The 22,298-nt window shown below is 33.3% G+C and overlaps 1 protein-coding gene and 2 long non-coding RNA genes across 9 annotated transcripts in view; 1 reads left to right on the top strand and 2 right to left on the bottom strand.

The window, feature by feature from the left end:
- Positions 1–10,394: 10,394 nt before the first annotated feature.
- Positions 10,395–14,758, bottom strand: LOC147909103 (uncharacterized). Of its 6 annotated transcripts, none has more exons than XR_015545641.1 (3): positions 13,722–14,308; positions 11,047–13,610; positions 10,395–10,903 (listed from the first exon to the last, which is right to left on the bottom strand). XR_015545641.1 is itself a non-coding variant. In XM_087407720.1 (3 exons), exons 2-3 carry the CDS (start codon positions 11,113–11,115, stop codon positions 10,730–10,732), a joined length of 243 nt encoding a protein of 80 aa, XP_087263846.1. In that variant the 5' UTR covers positions 11,116–12,240; positions 14,315–14,758; the 3' UTR covers positions 10,395–10,729. The 6 variants fall into 6 exon arrangements, 3 of the variants coding, with proteins under 3 accessions (XP_087263846.1, XP_087263844.1, XP_087263845.1); XM_087407720.1 differs by lacking the exon at positions 13,722–14,308 and adding an exon at positions 14,315–14,758 and having other exon boundaries at positions 11,047–12,240; XR_015545639.1 differs by lacking the exon at positions 10,395–10,903 and adding an exon at positions 14,429–14,758 and having other exon boundaries at positions 11,982–13,610; positions 13,722–14,266.
- Positions 14,759–15,457: 699 nt separating this feature from the next.
- On the bottom strand, positions 15,458–18,432 carry LOC147909102 (uncharacterized). The gene is made up of 2 exons (XR_015545642.1): positions 15,838–18,432; positions 15,458–15,763 (listed from the first exon to the last, which is right to left on the bottom strand). It is a non-coding gene; the product is annotated as an uncharacterized LOC147909102 (long non-coding RNA).
- Positions 15,692–22,298, top strand: part of LOC147909096 (uncharacterized) — a 32,728-nt gene continuing 26,121 nt past the window's right edge. For both annotated transcript variants that reach the window (XR_015545644.1, XR_015545643.1), the window contains exon 1: positions 15,692–15,789. This is a non-coding gene — a long non-coding RNA (uncharacterized LOC147909096). The remainder of the gene's footprint in view (positions 15,790–22,298) is intronic.

Below are 22,298 nucleotides of genomic sequence, written 5' to 3'. Positions count from 1 at the left end.
AATCTATCCTATGCCATATGTATCTATCCATTGTAATAAAAGAATGAATAACAAATATGAAAATAAAGGCGCGCAATTCGGAACTTAAAATTGATCTTCTCATTTTATACCATTTACTTGATCGCGTGATATTTGTATCACATTATATTGATGATGAAGTCACCGCTCTAACATGTTGTGACATGTCCTACCATGTCGAATGTTCGTGAAAATTCTAGTCACGTGACATGTACACTATTTGGCAAAGTCGCATTTATATCAAATCGCATTGATGATATCATCATCAGAACATGTCGTGACATGTTAAATGAATTTGAATAAACGAAAAAAAAGGAAGACGGCAACGCATCGAGAGAAAGATAGTAAGTGTATGAGATAGCGCGCACAGCGGCGACGGTCCGCGACATATTTTGGGGTGGACGCGAGATTCGCGGCGGCGGCGGTTCCCAATGATACGTGACGTCACAACATGGCGGCATGTAAAACATGGTGGCATGTATCATCATCTCGGTAAACACTGATAGCGCCGGGACTTCCTCGCGCCTTCCCCTCCTTCCTCGCGCCTACGAGTACCCCCTGCGCCCCACACTCAGAGGACCTAGGTTAGAACCCGCCTAGTATATCTATTAGAGTGAATTCCTGCAAAAATTGAGTGGGGGACGGCATTGATTTAAAGATATAGTATATTAAAGTTTCGATAAATCTCTAGATCAGGAGACCTCCGCCCTTGACCTTGACATATATATGTTATCAAGATCATGACCCTGAGTAACCTCCAACAAATTTTAGTCGTCGCTTCGTTATTCGTTAAAAAGTTATTAATAACTAAAGTTTCAAAAATAATGTATTTTTTCTGCTGTACATACACGATATTAAGTACTTTCCCTTAGAAATGTTTGACTTTCCACGCGAAGCGACTCTCATTCCATCTCCTTCTGCACAAACTCAAAATCCACGTGCAATAGTACAATTATGGAAGTCGTGCGCCCATTTAGCACAAGTTGCTTGATCAAAGTACGATTGCCGGGCGGGATATTCACGCAGGACGTTCGGCCCCCCTCTAGTCAGGGTCCTGTCACGCTCCGATTGGCCCCGTCAATCACGCAGTATCGCGAGTCGTATTGGTCTTCGCGATCGCAATCCTTTACACCTTAATGCGCACAGTACGAATTGAAGAAAGACTCGCTTGTAACCTGTGTGGTTATGCGGGCTTGCTCGGAAAATCTAAGGAAAGTTCAGTCACCTTCGTGTCGGGATGTCCTCTTTCGCTTCCTGACGTATTCAGAGTCCTCTCTTTTCATAATTCTTATTTGCAATTTGGGCGCGATACAGCAAATCGTAACGACAGCGTTTGACAAAATAAATAGAATTATACGATCTGCGTATCCGGGTTCCCGGGTGAAACGATTCTCAACTTGTTCTTCCATCTTCGCGTAGCCTTTCCTCTTCCTCTCGATGATGAGTGAGACAATCAAGTTACAAAAAATAAGGCTCCAACGACCAAGCAGGGCTCGTCAATGAAGTTAGATTTAAATGCAAGACTAATAAAAAAAAATTAAGACCTCATGGAAAAAAAGAAAGATAAGTAATTAAAGGAACGATTAGCGTACGTTCGCATGTGCGCACGCACACGCTCGCTTGCACGTTAGCCCTCTGAGTCGGGAGGACAAAATCCCCCCTGCAGAAGATTCACAACAGAGACGGACAAGAATTGTCATGTTACAAACTGTATAGACTGTTATATTTGTCGTGACTTTAATTAATAAGACTTTTCTGAGTTTAAAATCGAGACAAAAATCCCAATAAAATGTTCCTTTCATATTAAGATTTTCGTCATTGTCTGAGCTTAAGAAATTATCATATTAATTAAAATCGCAAGAAGTGAGACATTGTATTCAATAAAGTGTAAATTCAGAATTGTAGATTTATATGTCGATTTGTGTATATAAAAAATTAAGTGTATATTAAAATTAATATATTATATTGGATATGGGAATAAGTTTCCGCCCATTGCAGAAAGATGTTAGTAGCATTGCTCGTGTGTTTGATAGAACGGCAAGACATGTTTTTGAAAGGTGTGTGTCCAAACTTTTGAACCTAATAGATGGCATTCGTTCGAAGAGTAACAAAAAGTAACTTTTTTTGCGTTGAAGGTGTCGGAATTTATTCCAAAAAAGCAACATTTGCGGGAAGTTTTACTCCATTATTTTATTTTAAAGAACAGTGCTGCGGAAACGTATCGTTTGCTCGTAGATAGTTATGGTATCATGCTCCATCGAAAACTAGTTGTAAAGAATGATTTCGGCGATTCAACAGTGGTGATTTTGACGTGCGTGACAAAGAACGCGAAGATGCACCGAAAAAATTTGAAGATGCAGAATTGTAAGCATTACTCGAAGAAGATTCGTGTTTATCGCTCGATAGATTGGCAAAAGAGTTAAATGTTGATAGATCCACTGTTGGAAAACGTCTACACGCAATGAGAATGGTGCAAAAAGAAGGAAATTGGGTGCCATACAAATTGAAAGAGAGAAACATGGAAAGATGTTTGGTCATCTGCGAGATGCTTCGTCAATGACAACAAAGGAAGGGTTTTCTACATCGTATCGTAACTGGCGATGAAAAATGGATCTACTACGATAACCCTAAACACTTGAAGGCATGGGTGATGCCAGGTGAACCAGGTCCATCAACGCCAAAACGAAATATCCATGCTTTGAAGATTATGTTGTGCATCTGGTGGGATCAAAGAGGTATTATATATTATGAGCTGCTCAAATCATCCAAAACCATCACTGGCGATCGTTATCGGCTACAACTGATACGTTTAAACCAAGCTTTGAAAGAAAAACGACCGGAATGGGACAATAGGCACAACAAGCTGATTCTGTTACATAACAACGCTAGGCCACACGTTGCAAAACCGATCAAGAAATACTTGGAAGGAGTAAAGTGGGATAGCCCCACCCGCCGTATTCATCGGACATTGCCCCTTTAGATTTCCATTTGTTCCGATCCATGCAGTCGGCCCTTTCTGGAGAACGATTCAATTCTTATGAAGGTATCAAAAAATGGCTTGATGAATGGATCGCTTCAAAAGAACCAGATTTTTTCATTCCGTTTATTACCGGAAAGGTGGAAGAAAGTTGTCGCTTCCGAAGGAGCATACTTTGAATAAACTCACTTATATAGATTTGTTTAAATAAACACATCTTTTTAAAAATGATGGAAACTTATTCCCATACCCAATACCATATAATGAGACAGAATAATGACGAAAAAATAGGTACTTGTTATAATTAATTTCAATTTCCTCTTTTTTCTCTCACAAAGCGTTTCTTTACCGTTCTTTAGTGCACCTTCTGTTTCTGAACATGCAATTGTAAGCAATGCTTTTAATATTGCAGCAACATCGTCTATGTTTCGGCCCATAATTAATTGTCTGATAGTTGCCATATAAAACATTTTAATCCGCCGTGGAACAGATTTTTAAAAATTTATATGCGTTTTGAATGTGCATTTGGATATGGGCTATTTTACACTACTCCGATAACCATAAGAAATGAATATTATTAGTTACCTTTCAGATAGCATCTGGCTGACAAAGAATTGAGCATCATTATAATTTATAATAACTTTATACAAAAAATATATGTTTTGATAAATGTTACGTCCGGAGGACTCCACTATTCGCCACTATTCTTTCCGCGTTACTAGAGAATAAATAATTTTTTTTATTTATACAGCAAATCAAATACTGATAATTATAATCAAAATAATTAAAATACAATTTTTCCAGTTGATAAATTTAACTGATAAGACTCAGAGTTAGCCAGTCGCGAAGCCAGAATGTCAATCCTTATAAATTTCTTACAGAAAATCTTTATTTATCAGTATTTGATGTTGCTCGCGCGCATCCGAATCTAGATAAGACTAATTAAAATTTCCATTAATCAGATTCCTCCAAGTATCCAATTCTTAAAAGACGCTAAGTCAATAATCGACTGACAAAAGATAAAGAAGGGCGTCCCCTGTGATTATAAATATGAACCCTCTGAGAGGACTTGTCGTAGTATAAATCCAGTTTCGATTTAACTTGGTTCTAGCACGTAAATTTCTTGATTCGGAGTTCTCGTGATCAGTTCGCGAAATGTAAGAAGACTTTATAAGGTGCGGTCAAATTGAGCATACAGCCACCCGAAGAAATATCATACCTTCGAGACTGTACTACCAACCCTCCACCTGATCTGATTTCTCTGAGGGCTTTAACTGTTTTCCTATTTAAGAAATTATTGTGTAACTAACCTTTTAACAGTTTGAAAACATATTTATACATTTGTAACGATATGCCTTGGGTGTATATCGTTCTTAGTGTGAATACCGACCGGACACCGCTGCGGCAATCGTCGAAGGCGTAATATGCCCGAATCATAAATGAAACCCGTAGATGGCAGCCGGAGATATCCAAACTCGAATTCCGCCGAATTCCGTTGTATCTCGTTCATATTGTTAATCGGGAAGCCGAACGATTCCGAAACAATATAAACGGGAGCAACAATTAATATAAAAGTCGCGTTTTTCTCCACGCGCGCTCTCTTTTCTATCCTGCTCCTGCTCCCGCTATTTTCCAGATCCGAATCCCCCAGTCGCGAGTGCGAAAAAGTAGTAAAGTGTACTTTGCATTGTTGAGAGTTCTCGACAGCAATCGACTGGCATATCCTGAACCCACTATATCTACGGGACTAATCTGAGACAGAGTATACTCTGTCTTTCCGAGCATTCTCGGTTGCCGATCAGCAAGCGTTAATTTCCGATGGGAATTTCCATGGCGGAATGTATTCATGAATCAGGTGTGCTGCACGTGCCTAATTCTCGTCCCGCGACCTGCGCCCGCACAAGCCGTCAACGACGAAGCCAAGCCGCGTCGCACACATACTTATATTTCACATAAATGTCTTACACACCGACACGAATACATACAGATTCACACTGTATTTAATAGCGCCGTTTTTCTAACCGGCTCCGTGAATTTCCGCAAAACATAATGTTGTAACCAGAACCAATTGTATCTTTAGCTTTATTTTCAAATATACATTCAAATATACATTCTTACATCGCAGCATTAAATACGCCAATAATTATTTGCATCTCACCTCTCCGAACCTCTTTTTACGCTTCGCAATAATATTACCGGTGAGCTATGTCCGCGCATACTTATTGAAGAGATTTTAGACATTTCTTGTCTTTCAGAATCCCTTATAGAAATTTTTGAGATATTCCCTCTTAACATAATTCCCTTCCTTGCTGATTGTTTGAAACGATAAAACGCTTCAAGTAAATCACATTTCTTGCTTTCTGTATTTACATAAGCGGTAAAATGCTTTGGGCAATTCATATCTCTCTCCTTCCGTGATTACTTGAAGGTAAAACGCTTTGTGTAATTCACATCTCATTTTTTCAGCCATATTCAACTCCTTCTCGTGTAAATACTCTCTAGCCATCTTAATACCATCTTATAACCGTGACCTTTATACAAAAAGAAATTTCTAACTTAGATGATCAAGCAATCGGCATCGCACGGACCGTAAGAAAAGGGCAAAAATCAAGACTATGCAACTAAATGTACTCATCAGGGTTCAGTCAGGGATTTTTATTACTAAAAAGGCTAGTTGCTAAATATCAAAATAGACCCTCTGACTCAAGAATCTCCATCGTAGATTTAACCCAAGAAGATCCTGAATTTCTTTCCCTCGTATAGAGTTCCAATTTCCTTAGAACCTTTCCAACCAGAATTTCCTCTCATTTTTTATTCCCGAGTCTCTCCAGAAGACAACCAATCCTACAATGAGATATTTCAATCTCTGGAATATCTCATCAAATCAATAAAATCTTCCTCTCGCTCTCTTTAATACATACTCACACGCACACCAATATTATTGTATTTATATCCAGCAACAATCTTTGTGAAATCACATGCATCATACACTGCATATTCGATATTGTAAATTTCATATATTATTAGGTGTTGGAATTAATTCGTAGCGTTTTACAAGTGATGGGAAGTACTTTCATTAATGTATTTTTTAATGCTCATGTGAAATAAATAACATTCTTTCATTAAAAAACGCTACGAATTAATTCCAACACCTAATATATATATGTCAATCGGCTACTTCGACGAATTTTTGTCAAGAATTGGCTATTTTGACGATAACTGGCTAACTTTGACTACCGTTGTCAAAGTTTTCTTTATCAATCATATATTTTGACAAATTAACTATATTTGTCAATCGATTATTTTGATTACACTATAGATTGACGATACTGCATAAATTGACTTTGACGACATTAATTGAAAGTTAGGAAAATGATGTTTTTTCATATAAGGGCAACAAAGAAATGAATTTTTGTGAATAATTGGTTTTTAAAAATATTATGGCAAATATATCTCAAAATTAATCAAAATATAAAAAAATATTAAATGTAAAAATGTTATATATTATTTTATAAATTAATTATCTCTATTTCAATTATGTAAATACTTTTAAGAAATAATAATTTTCGAAAATTTTCTATGATTTGCACTAATGTTATATTATGTGTAAGGAAATTTTGTACATACATTTTATATTCGTTAAATGTTTGCTGCTACATATTATTACATGCAAATCAATAGTATAACTGGTCGCCCAAAGAATAATGTTAATTTTGTTAGGAATAATTCTATTCCAATTCTCAATAGATTTTATAACAATTTTCCTTCTCTTAGTTTCAGTGACAAACTAATTTTAGAATGACTGTATCTTACAAAAAAATTTATCAATGACCATCTTAATTTACTTATTACCAATGCAGACAAGAGAAATGTCACTATTGTGCTCGATAAAGATTCTTATATATCAAAGAAGAGATCCTTTCGAATGTTGACTCCTATTCTATTATTAACAAGGACCGTATGAAAAAGTTGACATAGGATTTACGTGTGCTTCTTACGAGATGGAAGATCGGTGATCGAAAATCGAAAGTCTTTCATCGATGAATTAACATATAAAAGTTATTAAAATTAATGACTTCGGATGATAATATTCCTAGAGTATATGGATTGACTAAAAAATTCATAAAGTTGGTAACCCATTGAGAGTCATTGTATCATCTATATATTCCATCTCGAAAAAATGACTCGTCTTTGGAGGCGATCCAATTTTGGAGCCAATTTTTGATTTCTGCGAAAGAAGTGAACCGGTAACTTGCCAAATCATGCTGCATCCTTCGGAACAACCAGTAATCAGAAGGAGCAATGTCCGGAGAATACGGCGGATGCGATAAAACATCCTATTTGAATGTTTCCAAATATTTTTTTACGACTTTTGCGACATGAGGCCGAGCATTGTCATGAAGAAAAATAACTTTATCATGTCTTTGCTCGTATTCCGGCCGTTTTTCTCGCAATGCACGGCTCAAACGAATCAATTGTAGCCGATATCGATCGCCCGTAATGGAATCGCCAGGTTTCAGCAGCTCATAGTAAACAACACTCGTCCCATCAGATACAGAGCATGATCTTCGAATCATGTTCGGCTTTGGTGTTGATGTTGAGGTCGATGGCAACGATTGACCGAGTTTAGCGTAGTATTTTTTCTTCTTAGGGTTGTCGTAGAATATCCACTTCTCATCTTCAGTCACAATGCGATGCAAAAAACTTTTTCTTTGTTGTCTTTGAATCAGCTGTTCGTAAGTAAAAAATCGCTTTTCAACGTCTCTCGGTTTCAGTTTATAAGGCACCCAATTTCCTTGTTTTTGAATTATTCCCATGGTTCTCAATCGTACAAAAACGGCTTGTTGAGTTACTCCCAATTCTGCAAGCTCCTCTTGCATTTGATTCTGATCTTCTTCGAGTAATGCCTCTAATTTTTTGTCGTCGAATTTTTTTGGCTGTCCAGAGCGAGGCTTGTCTTCAACGTTGAAATCTCCATCCTTGAAAAGTCGAAACCATTCCCTACATGATTTATCAGTTGGAGCAGTATCACTATAAACTTCGACAAGCATTCGATGGGCTTCAGCTGCACTTTTCTTCCAATTAAAGCAGAAAATTAGAATCTCCTGCAAATGTTGCTTGGTTAACACAAAATTCAACATTTCAAACAGTAAAAATCAAGGTTTTTGTATGAAACTCAAAGCGATATAAACTGAATATCAGCAGATGTCTAACCTCTCTGAAAATGCCAAAATCAGCTGTCACTATGAACCATTCACAACAGCCGGAGCTATCTTTTGGAAAACGGACCGAACTAATTTGTATTCTCAATATTTCTATTATCACATCCTCGATTTCAACATAATAATCTTATTGAAGCTATACATATTTTTCTTAATAATGGCTATCCTCTCTCTTTTATTTTTACCACAATTGAAAACTGATTAAAATTTCACATACACAATAAATAGACTATACACAATTCGCAAATCCATAAAAAATTTTTTACAGTTCCTTATGTTAAATCTATCTTCGAAAGTTTCTCATCTATATCCAACATATTTTATTGTAAATTAGCATTTTCCATTACCAACACCTTAAAAAGTTTTATAAAGAGAGGAAAGGACAAGTTAGAATTGCTTTCTAATCAAAATATGGTCTATAAGATCTCATGTGATAATTACGAGACTAGCTATGTTGGTCAAACCAAAAGAAAATTGAGTACGAGGATACGTGAACATATTTCAGATATCAACAAAAAAACGGGTTCTCCATCGATCATGTCTAACCACCGTATAAATCTCAATCACAATTTTAGATAGAATGAAGTGAAGACAGTGAATCTTCATATAATAAGAGATTGATATCTGAGATGGTTCACATAAAAAGACAAAACTTAAATAGACAAAATGACACAAAATCTTTGCCTGAATCCTATCTACCTATTATTCAATCTCTCTCTCCTTCTTAATTCCTTCTAGTCTTTATTATTTCTTCCACGTTTTCATCATTTCTATCCCCTCTTATTTTCCTCTTATTATCCCACCACTTTTCTATCTTTCTCCTTCCTTCTCTGAATGTCAATTTTGTGATTCCATATCTCAGAACACCAAGGAGACAAGATTGTTTTATTTCTTTTCACGTTGTCTCTATTTTTAATTTTTGACTTAAGGTATGTTATATTAAAGATATTATGCATATTATTTTTAGCTGTTACTATATTATAAAGTTCAGTTAATATGTGTATATAGATATACACATATTAACTGAACTTTATAATATAGTAACAGCTAAAAATAATATGTATATCTATATACACATATTAACTGAACTTTATAATATAGTAACAGCTAAAAATAATATGCATAATATCTTTAATATAACATACCTTAAGTCAAAAATTAAAAATGTGTACTTTTTGCAATCTTAACCTTTATTAATTTTGCTATGTATCATCTCATATATTACATTGTATTGTATGCTAGTCTTTAATTGTTTATGATTTTTTTCCATTGTTATTTAGCGCTATATTTTAGTAATATTATAATTTATATTCAGTCATATTATTTCAATCTTATGCTATAATTTCACTTATATTATAATTTTTCTACAGAATCAGATTCATATTTGCGTTCTCCGTTCACTTTTAAAAAAGGACATTCATTCGCTTTACTAAAATTGACATTATAAGCATTTCAATGACTGACTGCAAGTAGCTATTATTATGCGTACGTTCTTTTTCGTTATTATAATTATGAACATTACGATGTTCGTTTTCATGTTATCAGCGTCTGTTTTAGAGAGCGAAACAGATAATTTATTATTTTTGTTTTTATTATTTTTATTTTTATTGTTTTTGTTTTTTCCGACTGTAACGATTATGTATGTTTTTAAAAATGAAAATGATCCGATCACGATCGAAACGTCTGCTGGCTTTCTATATTAAATTTTTAACTTAAAACAATTCTGTTTTTTTATTGTTTTTTTTACATTCTATATTATCATGTTTCATTTTATGTTGTATAATAATTTTGGGTTCGCAGCCTTTGTTTTGTCTTTTCTTTGTTTTATAATTTTAAATAAACTCAAATAATTCTTTTAAACATTGTAAAACATAAATTACCGTTAACTTAATTATTTTGTATACTAAACATAATATTACATTTACTTACTTTTAGATTTATCTTATTCTAATGCTTCTTATTTATTTTTCAGTTCTCCTGAGATACTCTCAAGAAGACACTCGGTAAGTATTAATTCCATCCATTATTTATTTTAATTGTTCCCTTTCTCTTTTCAGGTTCCGAAGTAAACTGACGGATAAATTAATTTCAAATAAATGTTCTACGATTGAATTAAATTCTTTTTCATTAATTGTGACACTACTAATGCCTGCTAAACAGTTTGGAATATTCAGGTAGATTGTAATTTGTTTTCCTTTATTCAAAAGGTATAAAACGATATATATTTTTAAAATATGTTGCTTTTCTGAATTTTACTTTAAACAATAAAATAAAATGTAACTTGTCAAAATAAACATAGTTGTGTCTCCACACATTTTTTATATGTCATATAAAATATTAAAATTACGATGTAAAATATAAGACATTCTTGTATCACGATACCAATTATAATTAATAGTAGCATTAAATAATAACTTAAAAAAAATAAGAACCAATCAAAATTAATTATATATCTTAAATACTGTCACATGTTCCTAATTAATTATTTCTATTTTTCTTGTTCCGCGTGGCCTTAGATGATCGTTGAGTTTGTGTCGCCGTTTGCCTCTGTCGTTGAGTATACGTCGCCTATCAAATCTATCCTCGTCATGGGTGACGTCTGAACCGGCTGGTTCACTGATAGTTGTGGAATCTCCTTCTTGGCGGCTGTTATCATTACACGGGTTTGGTTGCTCTGCACATTCGTCTATAATTATCAAATCCGTGTTGTAATTATTTCCATGTTAATGAAATTGGCGGTCTCACGGATTAGGTGTGATGCTAGGATCACTTGTCCTAAATCCGTTCGTGTTACTGAACATGGAGCAACTGCTCCAACCGCCACCTTACCTGTGATCCAAGTACTCTCTGGGTTAATTTGGAGTATGCGACGCGAACAAACCTCTTGTGTTCACCCATGTAATCACAATCTGCGCCGAGTGATGCGTGGTCGAGTTGTGATAGTTATGTGCATGTTCTTTTCAGTTCTTTCCGGTTCTCTCCATGAAAATAATATATGTGCATAATTTTCCGTCTGTGCAGTGTACTTGATTTTACGGTTTATTCAATATCTCCAAATTTTCGTTTTATCTCTAATATGACTTGTTAAGCTAGATGTTTTCTGTACATTTTTATATAAATACAGAAATGAGGAAACGTTCGGGTTTCTCTGCGATCGTTTTATCTTCGTTGTTCACCTAATGTTAAACAAGGACAAAGGGGGTCGATTGTGTTAGAGATACTATAATAGAGATTCGATAACGAGCCATCGTGGGGTAAAACCGGATGTGGGATATGACGTTTTTGATGGCGGTTTATTTTGAATGTTGAATAAATGCAAGAATACGATATATATAGTTTTATTTGAAGTTATTGATGTTTTTTATTTAGGAATGTGAATAATGAATATTAAAACAATGTATTTAAAAAAGGCTTACTATTTCATTAGTTTTCCCATGTAAGGTAATATAAATTGAGATTATTAAGGAATTATATTAGGTGTTGGAATTAATTCGTAGCGTTTTACAAGAGATGGGAAGTACTTTCATTAATGTATTTTTTAATGCTCATGTGAAATAAATAACATTCTTTCATTAAAAAACGCTACGAATTAATTCCAACATCTAATATATTATTATTATATGTATAAATACACATGTTACGTTTTATATATGTATAAATATATACATTGTATTATTATAAATATAATTTAAGTATTGTATTTAGACTCGTAGAAAAATATAAGCAAATTATATAGAATAATACGTTGCAATATTCCTAAAAAATATGTGAACAATTTCGTTTATTTCTCATTAATTTTTTAATACAATTTTTATGTACAATTGTTTATTATTTATTTCTTGTCGTTTATATTTACTTCTGTGCAATTTTGTATAACTTGATTGGAAAAAATGTATATAGAGTTGATCTGATTGTTCGAGGCCAAAATTTGTCATTTTAATTGCAGTTGTGTCCCATATCCTATGTGTAAGGATGAAATTCAATTCCTTTAATAGCTGGATGTATATTAGACGATGGTACGATCTAAAAGAAAGATTCATTAGAGATCTAAATCTAAACAACATAGATTTCTCAGAAATATTTATCAGAGAAAATACGCAAGCAATGAAAGTGAAAGTAGCATGCGAATAACAGGAAATAAGAATAAAAAAGGAATGTTAAACTTTTTTATAAGAAAATTCATGTATTTTATTTAATGTATGTATGCATTACCATGCTTTTGCTCGCACGTATTGCATTTTTATTACACGGAGTTATCGCACGCGAACAATTTTTCAATTGAAATGCTATAAACGTTTTAATAATTTTTTCTTTCAAATTATGGCATGCAGGTAGAGAAAAAGTACTTTGGTTATATAATTTTACAAAGAATTGTTTCAGATTTACATGTTTTTGTACTCTAATACGAGGATAAAAAGTCTTAAATATTTTTGCCATTTGAAGAAAAAAGTTGAACGTGACAGGATTTACAAAAAATAAAGTATTTACGTTTTTACATCTGAGACGTGTTAAGGCATTGTAATAATAATTATTTATACAAGTATTGCATACAATTTGATTTTTCATAATATTCGCCATTAAATATCTGGCAACATAATAAATTTTGTTTAATTCTAATTTACCGAAAACAATTTTTTCTGGCATTATATTAAATACTTATACTTGTTCAGATTTGCTTACAGACTTGCTGTTTTCCATTAAAATATCTAAAAATTCTGAAAAAAATTCTCTATCATCAGTTTCGTAATTACTATTAGATATACTCTTCATGAACTAAGAAATACTTATCAATTTTAAATTGTTTTTAAATTGAAATGCATTCGGAATTATGTTTTTTAATCTTATTACAGAAAATAAGTTCTCGATGCAGTCTTGTGAAAGATGCGAAGGTAAAAAATAATTAAAACCTCTGTCACGCAGTAAAACCAAAGTTAATTGAAGGACGGTCGTTGTAGACATTATCACAGCTGTTTGAAAAGGCTTCCAATTTTCATTCTTTCCTACTTTTAAGCCTTTGAAAAGTTCAATTACTTCATTTAGAAAAGCAATTGTTTCTTCAAATTTTTCCATGCAACTCAATCCTAAAGCTAAATACAAATTTCTTCCGCTCATTGTTCGAAACCATCGAGCAATAAATTTTAAAAACCAAGCAGTCGTTATCATGGCATCGTTTGAGTTTGCTAACAATTCAAGAGCTGTCCCTACTTGATCGCTGAATACTGTTGTAGCAGTATTAACTTTCATTTTTTGAAAATGATTTTTTCCAGATAAATATTCAGATCGCAATTTAGGAGCTAACTTTATATCACAATTTTCATCAGCAATAAGAACAGCGTTTAAATGACTACAATTAGCTACATTTGTAGGTAATGCAAACTTATTAACAAAATAATCTGGAATGGTTATTGTTTCATTATTTATAAAGCCAATTTTAATATTTTTTAAAGCATGAGGTACGTCCGAATAAAAGTACAAAAGCTTATCATTAGAGCAAGGATGCTTACAACTATTTTGAATTATAACATTTGAAACTTGTATTCCAAACGCTCTCCACATTGCTTGATTGTTTGGTCCCATATCCGAAGTGACATTATGAACAATTAAACCAATTTCCTCAGCTTTTTTTATAATCGCTTCAATTATAAGTTAATTTTTAATTTTTAATTTAAGTTAAGTTTTAATTTTTCACCGTTGATTTTATTATCAGTAAAATAATATGTAACCACTTGTTTCCATCTCGAAGCAATTCCGGCTAACATAAAAACGAGGCTATGGGTAGCAAAAATACTTGTATCATGATCTGGCAATGTAACGTTGCCAATGATCGTGTTTGTTGATGCATCATAAAAAGTACCAGCGGAAATACTCATCTCATCGAGCACTAATGTGCAATCTTTATCAATTTCTTTCTCGAACCCAGAAATTTTAATTTTCATAAATTCAAAAATTTCGTTAATTGTCCCACTTTCGAATTTAAGATTTTCTAACTTCCTACTTAAAGTGCGAAGAGAAGGAAGAGGGAAATTTGCTTTTAACAATTCCTCGTAACCTGCAGTATCACATGCAAATTTTAATCTGTAAGCTTTAATCAACGTACTATTGCACCATTTTGGTATTTTTTTGTACTTTGCAGACAGCAAGCATAATTGAAATCTGAAAGATCTTCATTGAAAATCTTATTTATATTTGAAGTTATTTTCTTATTATGTACTTCAGTTTGAAGCCTCTTGATTTTTCTTTTCGCCTGCTGTAATTTTTTCTTCATTTGTCTTAAGCGTTCACTTTTTTTCCAAAGCATTTCCAATTTCTCCAAACGTTGTAAAACACATGGATCTGAAGTTTCTGTTCTATTAGATAGAATGCCTAATACATCATTTTTTTCTTCCACGGTGATATCTTCTTCATTGATTTCTATTTCTTCTTCCATTTCATTTGCAGCATTTTCAAACATATCAATCTCTGCTGCTTCGGTCATTGTGTTCTGCCTTGTTATAGACGTTGGAAAATTCTCACCGAATATTGTTGGAACTGCATCAGATTTTAAATGCGTGAGCCATCTTTTCTCGTCATCCACATATGAGGGATAAAATGGACCTGCACAGAAAATATAATTTTTATAACTTTTTGAATGTGCAATTATATTTTTCTCAGTCTTCATTTAGTATATTTAAACGGTTTTGAATACTTTTTTCTAAGTATTATAATATTTTTACAAAACTTTTAGCAAAAATTAAAACAGTTAGCTTTTGATTGTAACTTACATCACATAATCTTGCATCTGAAGTTGGAATCCAATCTGTACGATTCATATTCTGGATCCATATTCTTTTTCTTTCCGAATCTTTTGGAAATCGACACATCTGATATCCTTTTATATTTATATTAGTACAATAGCCGGCACAGCAGCTATTAGGCATTTTTTATTCACCTATTTTATTTGAAAAAAAAAATTATTTTTGAGACTACATTGAAAATACGGTACATTATATATATCACTGACAGGGTTGGAAAGTTACTTTACAAGTTACTTTACAAGTTACTTATAAGTTACTTTTAGTATAGAAATTGAGTACAATAAGTTCGGGTATTTTGTTTTTTATGTTATATTTTATCATTTACTACAAATTTTTATTATTATTTGTACTTAAGTTCTATAACAAACGCCTATAAGGTAATTTAAAAAGTAACTTATAAGTAACTTTCCAACCCTGATATCACATAGTCTGAAATAAAATACACATACCTTATAAATTACACAAGTGTTGACACTTTTATATATTTTCACTTTATAATCAACCGAGGCTATTTTCTTTTTTTTTCGTTGTATGATTAATGTACTTTTAACCAGTTTAGTTCAATGTTGATTATTTAGGCAGTAGGCACGCTGTTTTCTTTCGATAGGTGACAGGTTAGGTCGGCTAAGCTTTCTTTCTTAGTTATATATATCTTTCTCTCTCACTTCCGGTTATACTCCAAGCGACGGGAGCTAATCAGAAATCGTTATCGCGTTGTCGAATCTCTATTATAGTATCTCTAGATTGTGTATCTTGAAATGAAGTGGAAATTATAAAAGTGAGCAAATTTACTATAATATTCCTAATTCATTTGATTAATACTTACTTATATAGTTTCGGCAATTATTCAGTTTAACTTCCTCAAAAATCAATAAAATTTAGGCTTATTTAACGCTTTTTTGCATGAAATGAAAGAATCTGAGAAAAAAGTAATTCTGCCTCGCGAACCGAGATATTAAGCGTTAAAGTTGACAACTGTTGAGGTTAAGAAATCAATCACAGCTATGAAACAAGATCTATAATTATACTGTTACATATTAGAGAGCCTACAATCAGAGTGACGCCATACGGATATCACTTGTGATTGGTCCGCCATGTTTTAACCATTCCTTCCAGTTTTTTAAACGCATTATTTTCTAAATTTTGAATTCATGTTAAAAAATGCTCAAAAATTATGACAAATTAAAAAATGATAATAAATAAATATTATATATAAAATAATAATATATATAATATTGTATATAAAATAATAAAACTTTTACATATATTATAAAATTTCATTTATTTTGTACTATTGTAATATTGTACATTTTGTAATATTGCACATTACTTTATACAAAACGTTATTTATTGCACATTATTTGCGCTATTAAATGAGCTAGTTTATTTTCCATTCTCTATTCCCACATTTTAGGAGCAAAATGCATTTGTAATAATATAAAAGAGAGCAAAAATTCAGAAAAATATTATATATATATTGCAACCGCACTCACGAGCGTGGCACAACTTCGTCGCACATTCACAGCTAAGGTTTTCGTAGGCGATCGGATGACGGGTGGCGTTAAACGAAACAAAAATGCGTCTTCACGCGGTCGCTCTTAAGAGCACATAATCACAAAACAATAGTTGGGCGCCAGGCACGAGCGAGCGTGCCACTCTTTCTACAATTTACGCGATATTTTCTTTATCCCATTTTTAATGAGCTGCGAATGTCGACGGGCTCTCAACCGATAGCTCAGCCTCGGAAATAGCAGAGGGGGCGATTCGCGGTCGAGGATAGCAGATCGTTTAGAGGAGCGAATAGGGGCGAGAATAAAGTACACACGAATTAACAATAACAAAAGTAACAAATATATTAAATGAGTCTTCGACTCACATTTACATCTGGCGATACAATCGAGACGATAAGTTCTACTTAAGCGCGATAACTGATTTACATAGGCCCCGAGGTTTTACGCTAGGCGTATCAACTTCGTTAAATTCCCGCGACACGAGCTCACGTCACACAGGAGTACTCTCGCGAATGATACGAACCATACTTCATCGCCTCACAAATACTAAGGAATTCGGCAACGATTGTAGCGTGGACACGGCGTGACCTCGTGCGCGCTCGCGGGACCTCGCGCCGTTCAGCTGAGATGCAGAGAAGGCTCGAATACGTGCAAACGACGTAGTCTCGATACGACAGAATACGCACAATTATCAATTGCTATTATAAATTGTCGTTAATGGCTATGACACAGAGGATCGAATAAACATGCAAATCTTACGCTACAGACGCTCGAGACGACATGATACGCGACAATACTATGGCACGGAACTTCGACGCAACATATGATCCGCGATAAAAAGAAACCGACAGCGAGTGACGAGGCTGTGGCCTTAGCGGACGCCTTAGAATTATCCCGACGATAAGGGCCGTTCCGGGAGGCGACACGCGTACTCAAATCCCGCGAAACTCTGATGCATGGTAATGCCACGTGCACTCTCTATTATACGCCCGATAGAAATCCGATAAAGTTACGCCTCCCGAAGGCGGAAACCGGCGACTTTACAGGGGTGACGCTTGTCTCACCGTGACTCCCTCGCAGGTGCTCGTCCTAGTCGACCTTGGAAGATTCGCTGACGTCCTACGTCCTCTCGCGTGCTCTTGCCAAGCTGGCCACAGCTCAAGCCGGGCGCTAATCCTCCCGGGCGCACGCAGGGCTCGTTATCCTCGCGAGGGGGCCTTATCGCGCCTGATTGGCGCGTGGCCCCGCGGCTCCGCTAATCGCGTCATGTCCTGGCGCGCGAAATTCGAGAGATCGCGGGAGTCTTTTCCAGGCCGCCTCGTGGCCTCGAGTGGCCTATCCGGGGCTTTCGCCGTCCTTGGGGCGTACAGTGGCCTTCCCCGTCATGCCGTACCAACTCTCGATCCGCTTTGCGCCTGGAAGAGGGTGCGGATAACTAAAAGAAATGCCTTGCGATAACCAAAAGGGCGTGAAGGAAGGATATTACCTGCGTGCAACCCGGAGTCAGGTGTCGTGCGCCCCCGGCGGGTCTGTCAGCAGCGATCGTCTCTTGATTCCCAATCCTGGTCGTTCTTCCTCCTCTTCTCTCCGGTGAGGTGGCGTCATTCTGCCAAGGTCGCGGGAGTCGCCAGCCTCTGTAACCCTCGGGAATACACAGAAACGGGAAAACGAAAACGACAGCGTGGAACGCGTAAGGTATGCAAACGACGTCGCGGGAAAAGCGCAGGTGCGTCCGCCCCCAAAATGTGAGAGGACTCAGGAAGCTATACTGCACTGTTCGGTCAGGCCATGCGGCCCTTGTGACGGACGGAAAACGTCACGTCACAGTATATATATATATATATATATATATATATATATATATATATACCATTTTATAAAATATTATATATTAAATATCGTAATTATTATATTATTTGATTTAGACTCACAATGCAATGATATATAATTGAAAAGGTTATGACAAAAAGAGAAAAAACTAAATTCGTAACTAATGTAATGATTATACATATACTTAGTGCCAAGACACTAACCGTGTCTTCAGATATTATAATTAATCTGTGTATATTTTATGTCACATTTTTATTTTAATATTTTAAATACATTATTTATAAAGAATAAATTATTTTACCTCACAGATGAATTTTTTGACAGTCCAATTTTTATATTTGCTATTTATACTCTTTAAGAGGATGCTGGAGCGAAGGCCGAAGTTGATCAAAGTCGATATTACAGGTCGATATTTTCATTTCCAATGTATAAGTTGCTTACGCCCTCTGAAGTTAATATGATCATGCAGGAAATTCGATCGATTAATTATTGATATTTTTATTCCGTTTCCTACATTACCATCTTAACAGGGATATGTATTAGGGTCGGTCCCACAATGTAAGATTTATTTTGGAGAATTTTCCAATTTTAGAATTGAAAAAAAAATAAACATAATTGAAGTTAATCTTATATTTGTAGAATCGGACCTTAGAAATTTTGTTGCATTATATACATATTTAGTTGTATTATATACACATGCAATGTAGGCCGTGTTCTATCACCAGTACTAAATCAATATATATCACCAGTATTAATAGTCTGTAATATACATAAAATACAGATTTTTAATTAATAGATATATCGATACGAAACCGTAATAGCACTTTTTTCTTACATCCAATGCCATTTTAGGTTGCGATAATATATTATCATAAATGAATATCATAATATATATATATATATATATATATATATATATATATATATATAGATATTCATGCAGATATTCTCTATGTCCATTTTTATGCAATATTAAAATTTTATATTATAATGTGTATAATGATATATAAAATGTAATTCTAACTGTATATAAAAAAACATTCATGAATACGAATTACAATTACATTTTATGTGTATTATAATATATGTGTATATACACAATACACAAAAAATATTATACTATTATTGACATATTAGTGAAGACATAAACATGTTAGTGAATTAATGATATATGCAATATTAAAATTATATTTTGGGTACATTATTGTGTATATGTACATTATAATACATATAAAATATAATTATAATTTATATTCACTAATAATGTTTTGTTATATATTACAACAATGTTAGAATTATCATAATATAATGTACATACAATTTTCTATATTAGATATATAGTCGACATATTAGTAATGTATAAGTACTATAAGTATCTATCTCTTTTCATTAGACAGAGTAAAAAGAGTTACATTATGTATATGCAATGTCGTATTCATTTATATATATATATATATATATATATATATATATATATATATATATATGAAACACGTGTCCATATATTGACAATAATATATGTTACATCTTGACTCAACCCTAAATGATATTGATCATAGGAAAAAATGATACTACAACTGTATTTCGATATTCACTGCGAGTACTGAAAATACGTAACTATAGATTTTCAGTATTGACAGTGTATATTGACACATGGGCCTATATAATAGCATTTTTCCTGTCGTACAATGTCATTTTAGGTCAGGATGTGATATGTATTAGCTATACATAGATATTACATATATAATATACATAGCTGTACCATTTTTTGCTATGTTTAATAAAAATATGTAGAAGTTAATCATGTTAACATATTAGTGATGTACTTAAATATAATACACACATAGGCAATATTGTACAATATTGCATATATATACTATAATGTGTGAATATACATACGTTGCAGATAGAAGTTATCAATGCTAAGCTATTTATGCATTCTCTGTGTTTAAATGTGCAATAAAATTGTATACATATATAAAATATATATATATATATATATATATATAATGCGTGTATATATATATATATATATATATATATATATATATTATATATATACATAAAATGAGGATTTATCAGAGGATTCGTAATTTGATTATTTTTTTCAAGATGTTACGTCTGATCATCTGCGTTTGACTATCGTTAACTTTGATTTATGTTCGTTGTATGTATATTCTGATATTGAAAATATAAAAGTATATATCACTAATATTTGATCATAAAAAAACATATCTCTTTTTATTAAACGTAGAAAAAAGAGGACATCAGTACACCTTTTTGTTATACGTAACAAAAAGAGATGAAGTAGCTACATACGTATGTGAATATGAATTAGAAATATATTTTATAACGTGTGTACACATAATGCACATAAAATATAATTCTAATATTCTGTGTTCACTAATAGACTGTGTTTATATTATATGTGCATGAAAAGCTAAGTATGAGTAACTTCTATCTTTTTTTATTATGGGCCTTCTACAATAACACATTAGTTACAAATCAGAAGTCAGAAACTAAAAATTGATCAATCACAGCCAATTTTTAGCGTTTGACTTCTTATTTATGGCTGATTTATGGCTTATAATTGTAAAAGGCCCATTAAACATAATAAAAAGAGATGGAATAATTACATATGTATGTGCAATGTATTTACGTACTGACAATACATGTTATAATACATCCTAAGTTAAAATGACATTGGGAATAAAGGAAAAAGTGCTATTACATTACACGTGTATACATGTATTTCAAATACATGGTTGCATCTGAAAATATATCTAAGTCACAGTCAGAGTGTTCATTTAGTAAAAATATACTTATTGTAACTTGCTGTTAGTCAACGTACATTGACCTGTAAGTGTATATATTTGCTAAAACACTTTGAGTATGATATACTTACATACATTTCATAAACGTACAGCATCGTACAAAAATTATGCATGTGACTATTGACTGTGTAATGTATGTTGTATATATATATATATATATATATATATATATATATATATATACACATATATGTATAACATAAATATTATATAGGGTGTCCAAAAAGACTCCGGATTTAGGAGCTGAATATAAAGATGACTATAACTAATCGTAAAGGAATATGAACTTGTATCGGCATGCATAGTACGCCAAAATATAATGCATTGCCCTATGATTCACGTTCTACGATTCAATTACGACCATCTTTGTGCTAAGGCTATTACATAACGTTTTTAGAAAAAACGCTTCAGACAAAAGTTGTAAGGTTTCAAAGAAACTATTTACTGATATTCAATTTTTTTTCTTCATTAGTTTCTTTGTTTCGGTTATGTCAAGCAATTAGCTTTTGATTCCATCATGACAATGCATCTATTTGCATTTCTTTAATTGCAGACGCACAATTCTATAAATTGGTTCCGTAATTGTATTTCACCAAATTTAATAATCGAAATGCTTCTGCCAATAAATGAAAAATAGTCAGCCCACGATGAACGCCTCTGACATTTATCTATAACTAGCCAAACCACGATTTATGGCTGTGGCATTTTGTTATAACTAGCCAGCTCACAATTAACACCTCTGGCAGTAAATTAAAAATAGTCAGCCCACGATGAACGCCTCTGACATTTGTCTATAACTAGCCAAAATATGATTTATGGCTGTGACATTTTGTTATAGCTAGCCAGCTCACGATTAACGCCTCTGGCAGTAAATTAAAAATAGTCAGCCCACGATGAACGCCTCTGACATTGGATCATAATTAGGCAAAGCGCAATTTATTGTTATAACAATAAATTTAATCATATCACTTGTATGATAAATAAAAGTGATATTTTCACATAATAACATAAAGATGCTAACCTTTCTCATTCTGACTTTATAGGGTGCCAATAAGAAACACACATCACAATAACCAATTTTGGTCTTCTAGAGTGCCTTCCAACAAGAGACA

The sequence above is a fragment of the Acromyrmex echinatior genome, chromosome 7, assembly GCF_024713525.1.
Source record: "Acromyrmex echinatior isolate Ae372 chromosome 7, ASM2471352v2, whole genome shotgun sequence".
In the NCBI taxonomy this organism is placed as follows: domain Eukaryota; kingdom Metazoa; phylum Arthropoda; class Insecta; order Hymenoptera; family Formicidae; genus Acromyrmex; species Acromyrmex echinatior.
Note: the sequence above shows the minus strand (reverse complement) of the source record. Positions and strands in the feature narration are given on the sequence as shown.

What these genes read in the sequence shown, in the direction of transcription:
- LOC147909103 (XM_087407718.1), bottom strand. Translation starts at nt 14,692, where the DNA reads ATGACCGAAGCAGCAGAGATTGATATGTTTGAAAATGCTGCAAATGAA. An exon ending in AATACCAAAATGGTGCAATA is followed by an intron (nt 12,241 to 14,314) that starts GTACGTTGATTA and finishes TCTTTCTTTTAG; the next exon opens with ATCGTACCATCGTCTAATAT.